At 35.8% G+C, this 17,035-nt stretch overlaps 1 protein-coding gene across 2 annotated transcripts; it reads right to left on the bottom strand.

Annotated features, from left to right (window-relative positions):
- Positions 1-113: 113 nt before the first annotated feature.
- On the bottom strand, positions 114-16,306 carry ahrrb (aryl-hydrocarbon receptor repressor b). 2 transcript variants are annotated; one of them, XM_056253398.1, is made up of 8 exons: positions 16,232-16,306; positions 15,204-15,385; positions 5,851-5,948; positions 5,535-5,624; positions 2,824-2,929; positions 2,427-2,563; positions 2,049-2,233; positions 114-1,009 (listed from the first exon to the last, which is right to left on the bottom strand). In XM_056253398.1, the coding sequence occupies exons 1-8, from the start codon at positions 16,291-16,293 to the stop codon at positions 118-120; spliced, it is 1,752 nt and encodes a 583-aa protein (XP_056109373.1). In that variant the 5' UTR covers positions 16,294-16,306; the 3' UTR covers positions 114-117. The 2 variants fall into 2 exon arrangements, with proteins under 2 accessions (XP_056109373.1, XP_056109374.1); XM_056253399.1 differs by having other exon boundaries at positions 2,427-2,560.
- Between the last annotated feature and the right edge of the window lie 729 nt (positions 16,307-17,035).

The raw sequence follows: 17,035 nt of genomic DNA, 5'->3' as shown, positions 1-17,035 counted from the left end.
GAAATTTAGGCTGAATTAAAAGCACAAATTTGTGGATAAGAAAAGTAGAAAGAAGCTGATAGCGATACACCTTGCAAGCACTGTGACCACGTCAACATTACTTGTCAGTTATAGAGTTCACTGCATGTAAACATAAGGGTTTGCTTTGTGTAGAATAGCATTCACAGAGGAAGTTGAAGTAATATTGTGTTGCACATGCCCTTGACTAACATCATGACACCAAGGTGGAGAGTCGTCGGGTTCTCGTTTAATCGTGTGCAGCAGGTTGCGACTCCTGAACTCGTAAGTCAGCCGGATATCATGCTGCATGTAGCTTTTATGATCTGTGGAGGCATTTGCGAACACATACGTGTCCCGACTGCCGGTCGGCTGGTCAGAGTGATTCAGGTCTTTGTTCAGGACACACTTAAGAGGTCTGCTGACTCCCGCACACAGATACTTGTGTGCATTGATGGCAGCTTTGCCATTTTGATATGGAGTACAGCAGTCATGATATTCAGCCTTGGTTTTCACCTGTGCATGTTCAGGGCGCCAGAGCGTCCCGTATGCGTTACACACGTTTTCAGAGTCGGAATCTTGTTCGGTCTTAATTGCCGCTTCAGGAAGCATATTAAAACATTCATTCTGCATCATGCACCTTCTCTCCACCTTCCCCTCGATGCAATAACCTTCCACCTTCTGCAATTCTGTGTTGCAACCATTTTGTAATTTTCCAGAATGGCCGTGTTTATAGAAGCTTCCAGGTATCAGGTAGTTTTCACTGGAGTCTGTGTGCAAGGCAACAGGACAGCGGGCGTCCCACGAGGCATCGGCAGCCTGCAACCTAGAGACGCCCAGAGTGGAAACGCAGAAGTTGAGCGGCTCATCTTGGGTTTTGCAGCCCTCTCCTCTGTACTTTGCGTTGGCCAGGGCTGACCCTAAACCATCATGACCCGATGTGTTTGTCCAGTTAACACGTAGCACGTCTCCACTGTCAAATGAGCCGCAGGAAACTCGTTGCCTTTTATCACTGAAGATGATAGAAGTTAAACTGATTAAGAGACAATTTCTACTTACAAATTCTTGTGCATATCTTTGTGTCTTTTACAAAGTAGCCTACCATGTTTTTGGATACTACTATGATTGAGTACTGTGTAAAAACCATAGCACATCAATATGGTAATCATACAGTACCGTTGAACACTACCATCCAAAAGTTGAGTCGGTAAGATTTTTTTGTGTTTTTGAAAGAAGTCTCTACTGCTCACTAAGGCTGCATTTATTTAATCAAAAATACAGTAAAAACAGTAATATTGTGAAATATTACAATTTAAAAGAAGGGTTCTATATGAATATATTTTATTCTGGTGTAATTTATTCCTGTGATGCAAAGCTGAATTTTCAGCATCATGACTCCAGTCTTCAGTGTCACATGATCCTTCAGAAATCATTATAATATGCTGATTTGCTGCTCAAGAAAAATGTGTTATTATTATCAATGTTAAAAACAGTTGTGCTACTTAATATTTTTGTGGAAACCGTTATACTTTTTTTCAGGATTCATTGATGAATAAAAAGTTCAATAGAACAGCATTTATTTGAAATAAAAATATTTTGTAACATTATAAATGTCTTTGCTGTCACTTTTCATATCTTTGCTGAATAAAAGCATTAAATTGACCCCCTAAATCTATTTATCAAAAGTACCATCTGTGACCTTTATTGCTTTTATAAACTACCCTGACCCGATTTACTTTCTTACTGTGCACAATTCATTACAAAAATTATTGTTCTCAAAATCTTTAATCAAAATTTAATTACATTCATGTAGATAAAATAAATAAGTTTAATATCCTGTTTTAATTTAAATGAGTTATTAATGCAGGCTTATGATGATTTTAAATTTTATTCAAATAATTTTTCTGCATTAAAATAGTTTAAATTAAAAACAACTGAATGCAATTTAAATTGACTTATTGGGCAAAACTGACTTATTTAGCAAGAAAAATATTTTTTTTTTTGGGTTTTTTTCTCTTCATTATAGACAAGCAGACAGACAGAGTGTGTACCTGCTGCCAGAGCTTTTGTGTTTGCCCTTCATCATCATACTCTTCATCTTTAGCTCCGTGATGAAGGGCAGTACCAGAGGAACAGCCACACAAAACAGAGCAAGCTGGGGCGGCAGCAAAGATCCTGAGTCAGTCTTCCTCCTCTGACCCTGCAGGAACTTCAGGCTGCCCTGAAACTGCATGCTCTACAGGAGACGAGAGCAAATCAGAGTGACAGACTCAGTGGATATGGCAACATGTACATTTGGGAAGGTCTGAGGCCCCTAATTCGGCATGAAACAGAAGTTGCGATAGTCTTTTCTTCCCTATTATGACGTATTTCCAAATGTGAAACGGCTTCTTGAACAAGAAAAAAAATGTAGTGATTTCATGACTGACCAGGAAGCCGGAGGTGCTGTCCAGCAGGCATCGGACTCGAGCGACGAAGCACCGCGTAAGGAACGGAGACAGTTCAGGAGGAACACCGTCAGGCTGCTCAGCGCTATACAGATGACCCATCACAACATCCTCATCTACTAGAACACACACATTCACACATCGCATAGTTCAGAAACACATGACTCGGGTGTGTAATGACAGATGCATGAAGTGAAATATACTGTAGTCTCTCTTTTCCATGCAATTATAATGAGACAGTTGGAGCTTATAAGCTTCAAATAGATGCAAAAGCAATATAAAAGTGTTATAAAAATAGCCCATACAACTTTGGATATGACTTTAGAAGACTTGGAATATTGCACATGTATTATAGGGTTAATGGTAATTATACACACACCAGTGTCTTGCTGGCCAGGGTTCATCGCCCAGTGGAGCTGCCTCTGAAACTCCTGTCGCTCCGCCACATGGACATAATCCAAGACCTTCTGATGCATCACGTCTGTCTGCCAGACAAGATCACACACACCAACAAAAACAGAGAATGTTTATTTATTTCTTTATTCCTACATCAGTGTGTTTTGTGTTATCGGCTGCTGCATTGACCTGTACACTTGACCTGCGCACAGCTGTATGAGCCACACACAATGCAATGACCAAATGTCTCTCAGTCAACACCACAAATTTATATGGCCTAATTCAGTTTTATGTTAAACCACATTAGAAACAATACTCATCAAAATGTCCTCCTTGTGGAGTCACTTCAACTGCTGGTAAAACATTCATAAGCATTTTAGATCATGAGGTTCCTGGCAGATAGTCGAATGTATTCATAATTCATGCAATTATTCTTGTGCATTTGCTTCAGTTTCTATTAATAAGCAGTCAGATGCCAGAGATGTGGCACAGAGAGTAGTGCATCACTAAGAGCTGACATATTAAGAGCTGTTGTGCTCATAGGAACCTGTGTTTGAGTTCAACCTAGGTCATGTAGCGGCCTTATACCTTTCACTTGAACAGAAGGGGTCTCCGTCCACGCTCAAAAACGGGGGCTCGGGTCAAAAATGCCACCAAAATTTATAACTTTAAATTTATGACTCATTTGCTCATGGTTTCGTCATTGTAACGTGCGGATGGTGGTGGATAGAATGTGTTTATTGTGCACTGTTCGAATTCTGTGTACACCCTTTATAGAGCGGGTCAAATTGACCCTAATTGGATTCAATACAATTCCTCAAAAATCACACTATGAAAAACAACAAAGATTTAGATACAAACTGTAACTTTTAATATCAACATTTGTCAAACATTACAAAAACATTATATCTGAAAATATGATTTATAAAAATGTTTTTAAACCATTTTTTTACAAAATTGGAAAATAAAAGAGTATACTGACTTTTTTTGCATATACATTTTTTTTTTTTTTTTACATTTTATGCTTTGAACATCGTAACTGAACAATACAATTTTGCTGTATAATGATTTTTTTTTTTTTTTCCTAAGTTAACTTTCCCTAGTTTCCTAAGCCCTAGTTCCCTAGTTTCATTATTCATTCACAGGGAAGTGAGAAACCAAACATAACAAAAACATACATCAAATAAATGTTTTTTATAAATTTTTTGGCTCTGTGAAGCTGCCTTTGAAAATCCTACATAAAAGTTTTGGTTAAAAGCTAGGTATTTTAGATATCTTGAATATTGAAATGAGAGCTTATTTTACTATCTGTGTCTGACAAAGATTTTCATCTGTAATTTGCAAATAATTCTAAACACTGTGATTTTAGCTTTTTCAATTGTGTTTGGTTAGGGTTAGAGCACTTTTAGATACACTTGCACGTTAGAACTGGAGTTGAAGTGCCCTGACATACAGAAAATAAATGTTTTTATTTTGTGTCTGTACAGTTGCTTTTGAATGGCTGCCTATGAGGGTCAAATTGACCCGCGAACATCACGAACGTAACAGTAATTTTGTTTGTATATGTCGAAACACATCAGCATGTTGAAACTTTGCATGCATGTTCATCATGATAAATGAGAAAAAGTCACAAAATATCAAGAAAAAAAAACAAAGGTTAACCAGTATTTCCAACAACTAGAAAATCGAAACTGGTCAAATTGACCCGCAACATAACACAAGGGTTAAGAATGAAATAAGAGTTAACGATGATGGGGTCAGCCTCCGACTGTTATACTCTGCAAATTAAATTAGCACTCAGCACCTTCAAACTGCTTTCTCATGTATAATGTTTGCTTGAAGCCACAAATCCCTTTTCACAGCCCCATGTGTTTGTTTGCGTGACACCAGCGCTGCTTGCATGCGGACAGACGTGTCTCTACACTGAAGAACAACAAAACAAAAGCTTTAAAATACCAGCCCACACAGCCATACCCTCTGTTCATACACCATAAACTCTGCCTAAAATATTCAACCTTCCCTTTACTTTCCAGTGTGGGACATGCAAGGCTTTCAGCACACTTTGATGACTAACCATCTCATGACAAACTATGACAGTTTCAATGAGGATCCAATCAAGTTTCCTCCTTGGAAGAGAAGATTTGTTTGCTGAAGAAGCCTGACTGTTTGAAGGCCGTGAGAAAGTCTTAAATTAGCCAAGGACTGAAAAAACTTAACTATTTTTTACACATTCTGGTGGAGAAGACCTATAACATGACATATTTCTGCACAGATGTTGTGGTTATTTCTTATGTAGCCACACATGATTTTTGTTTAGATTTCTCTGATGAAATAATTTTATTTGAGAACTGTTTTTAAAAGTTAAAAAGGGTAACAATAACGATCTCAATATGTTTTTGGATTGTCACGCATGAAAGCTAAATACACATTCTAGTTACCCTCCCTCTTAAATAATAAATTAATAAAATATTTTAAAAATATAGGAGCAGTAAATATATTAATACAAATATATATAAAATAAAAAGTAAAAGGATTATATATATATATATATATATATATATACATACACATACATACATATTTAAAATAAACGTGAGCATCTGAACAAGTTACATGCTATTTTAGATCATAACCATTTCATTATTCCTCCTATGCATCTATTTCTAGAGTATAGGTTTTCATTTGATGGTTTACCTGATGAAATCCCAGGTAGTCAACGATAGTGGTAGATGCATAGAAAATAACACCATCTGAGCTCACGACCAGTGCAAATCCAGAGAGAGACTACAAGACACACACAAAAACAGATTATTGTGGGAAATGTATGGAATACCTGTTAATATTTTTGCACAATGTTAGTGACATGATTAAACCTATGACTTAAAGTCCGGTAAAAATTTTAGGCTTCAGAAGACAAGGCAATAAACAACAATAAACAATTTCTTTGGCAATAAACAATTTCTGAACTGTAATGAAGGATGTTTAGAGTAGAACTAAATGGCCAACACACCTGTAGGAGAAGATCACTCTCTACAACACGGGGCAGAATCTCTTTCCGGTGCTCTGGGATCGAGGCTTCACTGCTGAGATTTTCTTTTTCTTGGACCTCTGTGAGGAACAAGAGCACACGAGACAGAGAACCATGGACACGTCACAGGGAAATATAATTAAAAGAATTTTTGCATAAACACTTCTGATATCAAATCATGCTAATCAAAAAATTAAACATTTTACAGTGATTTTATTTATTTATTGTTTAAACAAAGATTGTTTATAGGAAACCCATGTTGTCTCACAAATATAGAAAACCAAGACAATCATTGCTTCACAAGAACAAATCCCACTGATCATTCTTTTTCATTAAGCAATCCATTTTGGATGCGCTTTCCCAATTTCACAACTGGTTGAGACTGATTCAAAAGCAAAAGAAAGTCTTTCTTGTGACAACCCAAGTGCACTTTGTTAGCTGTGCCAATTTAAAAATGAGCAAGATCTTGAAATAATTCAGAATTTTTTTTCTTCTTTAGTTATTTTTGTGGGCACTTAATGCCAAACATAAGAACATCAAAGCAAAGAAGATAACCACAAACAGTCTGAGCTGTGATGTTTACACAACTCAAATATCTAGAAGTATAATATTAATTTATTAATAATTTCAGGCTGTAATGTGATTGGTTATCAAAGCACACGTGACTGAAGTTAGCCGTTATGATTTCTCCAATAGTGAAGCCACTGACCTTCATATCACCCAATAATAAGACCATCTGTCCTCATCCTTTGAAAGTGCAGTAAAATGTCTTTTCGACATGTCGACAACATGAAAAACTCTTTCAGGCCTCAGCTACAACTAAAGTGTTTGAGGGGAGTCAAAGTAGACGTTGTTCACGGGCAGCCAATGAAGACCATGCACGATGATCTTTAAAACTTTGCGGATCTTTTACATTGACACAGTTATATTATTATACACTACATGAAAGGTGATATATGAAAAAGAATAAAAGGGGTACTTAAAAGGGATAGTTCACCGAAATTTATTAATTATCCCATAATTTACTCATCCTCAAGCCATAGGTGTAAATGACTTTTCTTTCAGCCAAACACTGGCTATATTAAAAAATATATCCTGGCTCTTCCAAGCTTTATAATGGGAGTGAATAGTAATATAATGGATATCCATGGATATTAATATGACTCAGATTGTGTTTGGCTAAAAGAAGAAAGTCATATACACCAAGGATGGCATTTTTGGGTGAAGATACTAAAATTGGTGTCGTGAAATGCTCCTTGCTACTCATTTCATGCAGGTCTGTGGTAAGAAAAACAGCGCAAGTCAAAAAGGAAAGGACTGAAGGCACGTGTAATGTTCAGAGTCCACTCCATTTATGTCTGACTACACCAAATCTAAATATTTTATTATTCAAACACTCCACAAAAACATGAGGGAAATCTCCAGCATCTCTCCCCAAAGACTCGTTCTCCATTCATTCACTTGACGTCTGCTGCCAAACAAGCTCAAATCTGCAGGTGGATGAGCTACTTTTCACAAAATGGCAGACATGGCTTTTAAAAGCAGCTCATTTCACTGCTGGGATGTTTTGATGAGGGGATGGAAATAAAAAACAGATCTGCTCTTGACAATTGAGGTTAGATTTACGAGCAGATGTGTGTTTGTGTGCTAGCTATATTACACAGTCAAGAATGGACTCACTCTATAACCTTTTTCCCCTCTTATTTTTAAATTGTTACTTGTGTCTCAAAAAAAAAAAAAAAAACTCTCATGAAGTTTAAGCACAGCACACTTAAATGGATCGTTCACAGAAGAAAGAAAAAGATAATTCTGTCGTCATTTATTCACTATTATGTCATATTTATTTTGATGAATGTTTTAACTTTTATGTCTACATAATGAAAGATAATAGGGTCTTGATTCATTTGTGCATTGCTGGTTTCCAGAGCTCTGATGGACAGATCATTAGATCATTTTCACTGGAGTTCTTCTGAGGTCAGGCTCTGGTGTACTACAGTCACGCAAACCCTGCTATACAGGCTCTTAAAGGGCCAGCGCTCAATTTAAACATGAATGAAAACTGAACAAACTAAGAGACTGACTGAATGACAGTCTGTCTATCTATCCACCCACTGTAATTATTCACCCACTCTATCTATCTATCTATCTATCTATCTATCTATCTATCTATCTATCTATCTATCTATCTATCTATCTATCTATCTATCTATCTATCCACTGTACCTATCCATCTATCTACCCACTGTATCTATCCATCCATCTATCCATCTATCCACCCACTGTACCTATCCATCTATCTACCCACTGTATCTATCCACCCACTGTACCTATCCATCTATCTTCTATCTATCTATCTACTATCTACTATCTACTATCTATCTATCTATCTATCTATCTATCTATCTATCTATCTATCCATCTATCCATCTATCCATCCATCCATCCATCCATCCATCCATCCATCCATCCATCTATCCATCTATTTATCTATCCATCTATCTATCTATCCACCCACTGTATCTATCCATCTATCCACCCACTGTATCTATCCATCTATCCACCCACTGTATCTATCCATCTATCCACCCACTGTATCTATCCATCTATCCATCTATCTATATCCATCCATCTATCCATCCATCCATCCATCCATCCATCCATCCATCCATCCATCCATCCATCCATCCATCCATCCATCCATCCAACCATCTATCTATCCATTCATCTATCCATCTATCTATCCATCTATTTATCTATCCATCTATCTATCCGTATCTATCCATCTATCCACCCACTGTATCTATCCATCTATCTATCTATCCATCTAGCCACCCACTGTATCTATCCATCTATCTATCTATATATCTATCCATCTATCTATCTATCTATCTATCTATCTATCTATCTATCTATCTATCTATCTATCTATCTATCTATCTATCTATCTATCCATCTATCCATCTATCCATCTATCTATCCATCTATTTATCTATCCATCTATCTGTATCTATCCATCTACCCACCCACTGTATCTATCCATCCATCCATCCATCCAATGCTCACAAAAGCAACAGTTCTTTGAACAAAAATACAGTAAAAACAGTTACATTGTAAATTATTACTCCAATTAAAAATAACTTTTCTATCTTCTGTAACATTATGATTGTCTTTACTGTCACTTGAATAATTGAATGCATCCTTCCTTGCTGAATGAAAGTAAGCTGTTTTTGATTTTGTAAAGCAATTAATACTGACCACAAACATTAGAACAGTTGTGTGTGTGTGCATCTATCTGTCTGTCTTTCTATACACTTAAATTGTTTTCCGGTCAATTGGTCACATGACACAAACATAACAGACCACTACAGAGGCACATCCCACAATGGGAGATTATTTCACATCACTAGCACTGAGGACAATGGCTTTCCAACTGAACGTGGGTTAACCTTACCAAAGAGAGGTCAACTTGTGCCTTTTGTGAACTAATGGCTGTTGCGTGAGAGACCCCGTGTTTGGAAACAGTCTTCGCATGAGATCATGCTTTAGACTGCTGGCACACGGCTCTGTTTGCAGCATTATTCACAAAACAGTCTGGTTTTACATGACTGTTATTATAAATTCTGTTTTATTGAGCATTGCATATCGATTGTAAATCTTTTCCAGGAATGCCATATATAATGAATAAAACAAAGCACAGGGAACTTAAAAATGTCATTTATTTAGTAAATGTTTTTAAACATCTCTGATAGTCTGTCTCCAAGCTGCATAACAGGAGTGAAAAACAGTTTAAGGGAAAGAGGGGGCTAAACGTGTGCAAGAAGAAAAGAAAGATTTTGCAAAAGGACTCACCATGTTATGCACGTTATTGCAGTTGTAACGCAACAGAACAAGCTTAACGGCAAACTCCTCTATGACGTATCTGGGTCATTTTTACAAGTCGTTCGCACGCCATCGTGTGCAGAGGAACTGCCTTCCGGTTGCCAACAAACAGGGACCCTATTAAATGTTCTTACTGGGAGGTTTGGATGTTGACAACAAATATCTCAACTCTTCTTTTTTATGCTGCAAACAAAGAGCTGTTTGAATGGTCAGGGTGGCAGAAAACATAATACTAGCAATTATGAGGGAATTAAACAAAATTCTTAATGGATCATATGCACATACAGCACAACTTAAACAAAGATAAAAGATTGATTTGTGGTATAAGATCAGGGAATTCTCATGCAAGGGAGGGGGAAATCCTCAATCCCATGCTAAAACAGATGTTTGGAGACTCACGCACATGCATGACGCAGGACGCTTGGATCATTTATCAGCTTCTAGCACACATTCTCACATGATGAAAACAAACAGAGGAATGTTTCCAGGACAGAGATGCGAGATGGAATTTTCCTGATCTGCACGCAAGACGAATTTGCCAAGTAGGGTCTAGGTGCTGCCAAACGCCTGCACAACTGTGAATTCTCTGGAAAAATGTGAACATATTACAGGACGCTCTGTATGGAAGGGCACCAGAGCAACATCATTCCCTCATGAAGACCAATCAGACCTGATGCTGTCATTCCGGTGTTCAACACATGACAAATTCATCATAATATATTAAGTAAAAAATACGAAAGAAAAATTGCAAATGATTTCGCTTCTCTAGAGGTTCCGAATATCACTAACAAGGTCTCAAACTGTGCTCAGATTTGCCAAGATACTAAAATCTAAAAGTAAGATCTCAAAAACTCAAACATTTCCCATTAAATTCTTCCAAGACAGAATAAGGATTTGATCTAAACACTACCATTCAAAAGAAAGAATCTTTTGAAAGAAATCCTCATTCAGCAAGGATGCATTAAATTGATCAAAAGCGACAAAAAATATTTTGAAGCTTTAAAAATGTCTATTTCAAATATAAATATTACCTTTAATAAGAGGGTATGCATTATAAGCAAGAGCTTCAGCCTACACCTGTTTGAAACAACAGTTGTTTCACATGATTTAATGTAGTAATCATAATCTAAATTGCACCATTATATAATGATGTAAGCAGTGACTGCATTTTTTGGGATGGTTTATATCCAAACAGGCTGTTTCAGACTGCTGTATGCTGTTGTTTGTCAGCTCAACTGTGTTGAAACTAAGTTGTCTGTCTGAAATAAATAAACCAAAGTTTAATATTAATAAAATATTGAGCAGCACAACTGTTTTCAACATTAATAATCATAAATGTTTCTTGAGCAGAAAATCATCATATTAGAATGATTTTTGAAGGATCATGATTGTACCAACCAAACTTTTGACCGAGTGTACATATCAGTTTTATAGCTCCATATTTATCATGCATGTCTATTTTTTGAGCCGAAGCACACAGAAAAAAAAATGTCTGAGAAAAAGTTGATATTTAAATGAAACTATTGAAAGCTCTCATAAGCTATGGAAGAGCAACATGCAAGCAAAAAAATGTATTTTGGGATTGAACACTTGAACACACAAAACTTGTTTTATAAACCATCCAAAAAATGCAGTCACATTATGCTTACATCATTATATAATGATGCAATTTAGATTATGATTACTACATTAAATCATGTGAAACAACTGAGGTGATGAGACATTTACAAATGAGAAGTACAACTTATTTACACAATATTTATTCAATCAAGTAAAAAAAAAAAAAAAAAAGCAAAGAAGATTAAAAAAAGATGCAAGAATAAACCGTGTTTATTCATAGACAAAGCCATGTTCTATCATCTACAGCTTTGTCAATAACAGGAAAAACTGAAAATGGAAAAAGCATTCAATCCCATGGTTATCAAACAGCCACTAAAAGTGGATTGTGAATGAACAGAAGGATCAAAGCTGATCTGCATCTTCCCTCTCTTAGGACATCTTGCTTTTCTCAGGACGGGGACTTTGCCAGGCTGCAGTCACGCAAACACTCCCTAGGAGCCAGTGGAGCATTCATTACCCATAACCCCCTTCACTTCAACATCCCACACACTCTCTTTCTCTCTCTGTGAATCTCAATTACTCCCTCATGTGCAGTTTAAGTTGTTATTCCCGCACTGCAACTAACATTCAAAGTAGATTAACATTTCTTGAAACAATATATAGAGCTTAAATTGTGTTAAATTGGGGGACACACAATACAACCTGTCGTCGTCCAAGCAGTGTAAAACAGCTATTTATGGTCATATGAATTTATGAGAAAAAAAAGACCAATAACAATTCAGTATGTAAAAAAAAAATATGCACAAAAAAAACTACCACAAACATCTATTAATTTATTTGTATAAACCTTATTTTTTATATAACCCCCCTTCAAAAAATTCATCATTAGGTTTGCAATAACATAAGTTTAAATTGTGTGAACTATTCCTTTATATATTAGAAAGTATAAAGTTTATTTAAAAAAAAAAAAAAGCTCCATACACAAAGTACATCTATGGCTGAAATAAAATTAATAAAGTAATGTTAAGAGGTTTATGAATTAGCTGCATCTTATAAATTTACATTATAAAAAAATCATGCACATTTTTGTAACTATGAAGCTCGTAATACGATGATCATCATTATTCTCATTATGATTAGGCATTAGTGTATGCAGCTCTCAACCCTATTAGGACCCTCTGGGCGCCGGTTTTGAGCACACGTGACAGATAACATCTTTGCCATCATTAAACATTTCCCTTCAGGTGTCACTCTTAGTGACTTCACTTTGACAAAATTAAGAAAGGATATAAAACAGAAACAAGATCCTATGCTCATGTTTTAATTAAAATGATGCAAGACACGTTATACACTGAAGTTTAATACATTTGTTCAAATCCTACGTTTGAGCAATAATGGTCATATTAGCAAGCACTTAATGGGTATTTTCAATACATTCATTGATTCATCCTGAAAGTTTGTGGGATCTGTTAATACCCTCCATATCCTGAGAGGCCTGGAAATGTGCTTGAATTCACCTGGCAGTGTGACAGTCATGATTTGATTATGGAACAAGCCTCTAAAAATGGTTTTGGGCCAACAAAGGTTTTCCTGCTGTGTTTTAAGACTTGTGGCGGAGAAAGAAAACACAATGTGTCTGAACCAGACACAGCCTCGGCCATGCACAACCAATCTGCACAGTTACTCAAGACAGGCACAGGCTGAGAGGAGAGAACTTAGGAGAAACTTCAATTCACGTACAACATTAAAGGAATAATTCACCCAGAATTGACCATTTCCAAATGTGCATTTCTTTTCATTCTTCCATGGAAAAGTAGATATTTTGAAGAATAATGCTGAGGAATTTTCAAGAATTTACTTATTATACAGTATGGATGGGAAAAATTATTAGTGTTATTTTTTTTATATCTCCTAAAGAAAGTGACATACCGGTATAATTAACATGAAAATGATATTTTTTTTTTACAGAATAAGAATATATTGTAGAGCTATGAAAGTAGCATCTCTGAATCTTTGGTTTTGAAAGAATTTGATGAGAAATATTTGAGCTCATGTTGAAATCTCTGACTTGAATCTCATTGCAGTCTTGGAGATACAACTGAGACATGGCGAAAAAAAGAGAGATTTTTCTTTCCTAAAGACACCACCCAACTCAATAAAGAACAGGAAAGTGTCGGATAAATATGAGGTTTGTTAGTGGATTCATATCATAAAATTATTTTACTCATTAGCAAAATAATAAATGTACATTGCAAACCTAAAGGTAGAAAGGATTTATTTAAAGCAAATTCTTCAACTTGACAGTTTTTTCCATGTAACAATGAAAACTTTTCCATGAAACCCTTTTTGATGACATTCCGGTTCACATTTTAATTTCCAACCTTACTAGAATTCCTGACATATTTCTACACGGCCTTGGCTATAATTTATGGCTTAAATGAAGGTGACGGAAAATGGGAGCAGACCAAAAAATGCAAATGGCCTTGAGAAGATAAATATGTTAAAATGCCAATGTTTGAACATAATACACACATCAATCTTATTTGAACTGAAAGATCAAGGTTGGCACAAACCGAGATCCGTGATGGTTCATGTTTTTCAGGGTCGGATCATGCATTATAAATGACAGTTATGACTTTCACTATCTAAAGTAGGTTCTGTGAAATCTATCCAAAAATCACAAAAGTGCAAAAGCACCTAGAAATATGCAGATTCCACTTATTGGGAACAAACAAGTGATGTAACATTTCCAGATCTTACAGTAGACCCAATATAAAAAAGACTAGTTAGTTTACAAGACAATTAGGCTAATATTCAGTAATGTTATCGATTTAACGGCACTGACTCTGTTCTAATCGGATTACAACTCATTTTAATTGAACTGAGTTGGATAATGCCACCAACCTTGCAAAATGAACACTGAACTGAAATGAATCAACACTGAACTGACTTGAACCGGAATAATGACACTATTGTCGAATTCTTCATAACGGATTAATTTTACAACACCAACACTTATTTTCCTGTTTATCAATGTGACGCTACTTTGAAACAACATTGTATAAAACTATATAAATAGCTTGACTTGCTTTTCAAAAAAGCTTCCCAAACACTGATGCTGGGCCGGTGGGCCCACATCTTTCCTTCCTTTTTAGTTGATAAAGATCACTTGTTTTATTCCTCTCCATTACTTTATAAGCTCAAATACATTTGAGAGATGCCCACCTGCCAGCACAAAGCCCAAATACTGCCAGCTCTCCACACAGCAGCTCAACACTGATCCGTTTGGACACTCGGGCAATAAAACAAGGTCACAACAAACAGCGTGAGTGCAAGAGGGCAATCTCTACATTACACTGAGCGCTCATACATACAGCTACACATGGACCTGTCCTTATACCTCCTGAAATAAATCCCATAACAAGCACTATTTTTAACAGCAGAAGAATTGCATTTCTACTCACCAGCATATTTGCTCAGTATCGCCACAAACTACAATAAGAATCTGTATTTAAGGTGAACTAATTCCTAAAGTTGTACTTTTGTTTTGTAAATAATTAAACATGCAAACTAAGAATATGAGCTAAAAATAAAAACATATGGGAAGAACGTACTACTATTATCCAAAAAAAATAAAACACAAAAACAGTGACCATACAACAATCTGGAATTATGTAAAAATATGAAAGGAAACAAAAGACAAATCCAATTTCAGCATATGCTTAAGTGAAACGCAAAGATGTTTGGGTCAAATCAGGTCAGTTAACCAACACCAACTAAGTTTCATTTATTTTTAAGCATTCTAATCATTTCTGGGGGCCAATGTATGATGAAAGTATGATGTAGAAATTCACAGTTTTTAGGAGGGAAACTCTCAGAGACACTTTCCTTCTTACCTTGAAAGAAGCTCTTCACTCGCAGGAAGCTGACGCTGAGTCTCAGCACTGAGAGTTTGTCCAGTTTAGAGATGACCTCTGCACTGAAGGGCAGCAGACTCGCCAGCCGGTCCAGCTCTGCGTTCAGACGGTCGCGGTGACGCTTGGACGGATTCGATTTTTGACCTGCTTTCTCTGGTTTCCTGATGACACAAACTATCATTTAATAATGTCACATTTCAAACCTGTGTGGCATCCACAGGATTAAAAGTTACAGAAAAATTTCACCAACACAAGCATGATACACTGATGTATGCATTTATGTGCACATGACACAACATTAAACAAATTAACAATAATGCTTATTAACAACAATAATAGCATATTTATTATTAATATCGACTTTCTATCATTGTTTTGGTTATTTGTTTTGATACTGTGTAAATAAAGAGCCTTGAAATCAACATGTGTAACCCTCTACAATAAGGTCTCAATTGTTTTTACTAACAATGACTAATACATTTGTTACAGTATTTAATAATCTTTGTTTATGTCAGTTTAAAAAAATACAGCAGTTCATTGTTTGATCACAGTGCATTAACTAGTTAACAAATACAACATTTGATTTCCATAATGTTGTAAATGTTGAAATTAACATTAAGATTAATAAATGCTGTAGAAGTATTGTTCATGTTAACTGTAAAAGTTAAGTGATGTTAACTAATAAAACCTTATTGTAAAGTGTTACCATGAAATAATTATATTATTATAACCACTACTAACAATAACAATATACACATAATCAGTGACAGCTTTTTCTTGTTTTGATTTGTATTGACGGGTTGTCAATTAAAAAAATTAATAATTAAAGAGCCAAGAAATGAACAAGAAACGACATTAAATAAAACAATTAGGCTACAACTACTAATATTATTAATTTAAATATTTATTATCATTAGTGACGCATTTTACTCTCGTTGTTTTTATTATTTTTATTGATGGTTTGTCAGTAAAACAATTCCAGTAAACTGATAAAAAAAATACTCAACTGTTTCTGAACAGGTTTTCTCCTTTTCCTTCCAGCATACAGACAGTCTCCGGGCGGAATCATTGTTCACTTATCCAAAGATGTCAACACTTAAACGAGCCTTTTTAGTTTCTGCCAAACAGCTTTAAACATGTGGAAAAAGCAGAAAGGAACAGAATAAGGAGGGGTGGGAGTGTAAAAACAAATTTAGACACAATAAAAGCGGATATGAACATTTTACATCAACTGACATCACAGAAAATATGGATTGACAAGTCATATGCCAAAATAGCGAAGTGAAAACTCACCAAAATCCACATACCGAAGATTGAAATGATGTAGATTACTTGAAACGAAGACAAATCATCCTGAATGTCAATAGATGGAATAAACTCTTGACATGACGGCGACATCACGCGAGCGCTGATGTTTTATATCCGCTCTCGTGCGGCGCGTCATTCAGGTGGAAGATCTCCGCGCGCGCATCCTCACGCGAGCATTTACGCACGCGAACAAACTAAACTCTTTCTGCTAAACTGAACCAGCGAATCTGCACAGCAAAGAAATCACTGTGGACAGAGAAACGCATTCAATCTTATTAAATATATAATATGATATTAAAAGTGTCGAAAAGTGTGAGAGGGTTCAAATGTACAGAGAATGTTTTAATATAAGAACATAACACATGAATATATATATTTTTTTATAAAAAATGTATACAACTAAAAATTCTTTACGACCCTAGTGTCTGCAAGTTTGTAATATAATTTTAAAATGAAAGCATGGAAACATGAAACCTTAACATTTGGACTCAATTGAGTTTCAA

This window comes from Rhinichthys klamathensis, unplaced genomic scaffold, assembly GCF_029890125.1.
Source record: "Rhinichthys klamathensis goyatoka isolate OS25496 unplaced genomic scaffold, OSU_Roscu_1.1 h1tg000105l_1, whole genome shotgun sequence".
In the NCBI taxonomy this organism is placed as follows: Eukaryota; Metazoa; Chordata; class Actinopteri; order Cypriniformes; family Leuciscidae; genus Rhinichthys; species Rhinichthys klamathensis.
This window is presented reverse-complemented; position numbering and strand designations above follow the sequence as displayed.

What these genes read in the sequence shown, in the direction of transcription:
- ahrrb (XM_056253398.1), bottom strand. Translation starts at nt 16,293, where the DNA reads ATGATTCCGCCCGGAGACTGTCTGTATGCTGGAAGGAAAAGGAGAAAA. An exon ending in AGAGTGATCTTCTCCTACAG is followed by an intron (nt 5,625 to 5,850) that starts GTGTGTTGGCCA and finishes TGTGTCTTGTAG; the next exon opens with TCTCTCTCTGGATTTGCACT. An exon ending in ACAGCACCTCCGGCTTCCTG is followed by an intron (nt 2,234 to 2,426) that starts GTCAGTCATGAA and finishes CGTCTCCTGTAG; the next exon opens with AGCATGCAGTTTCAGGGCAG.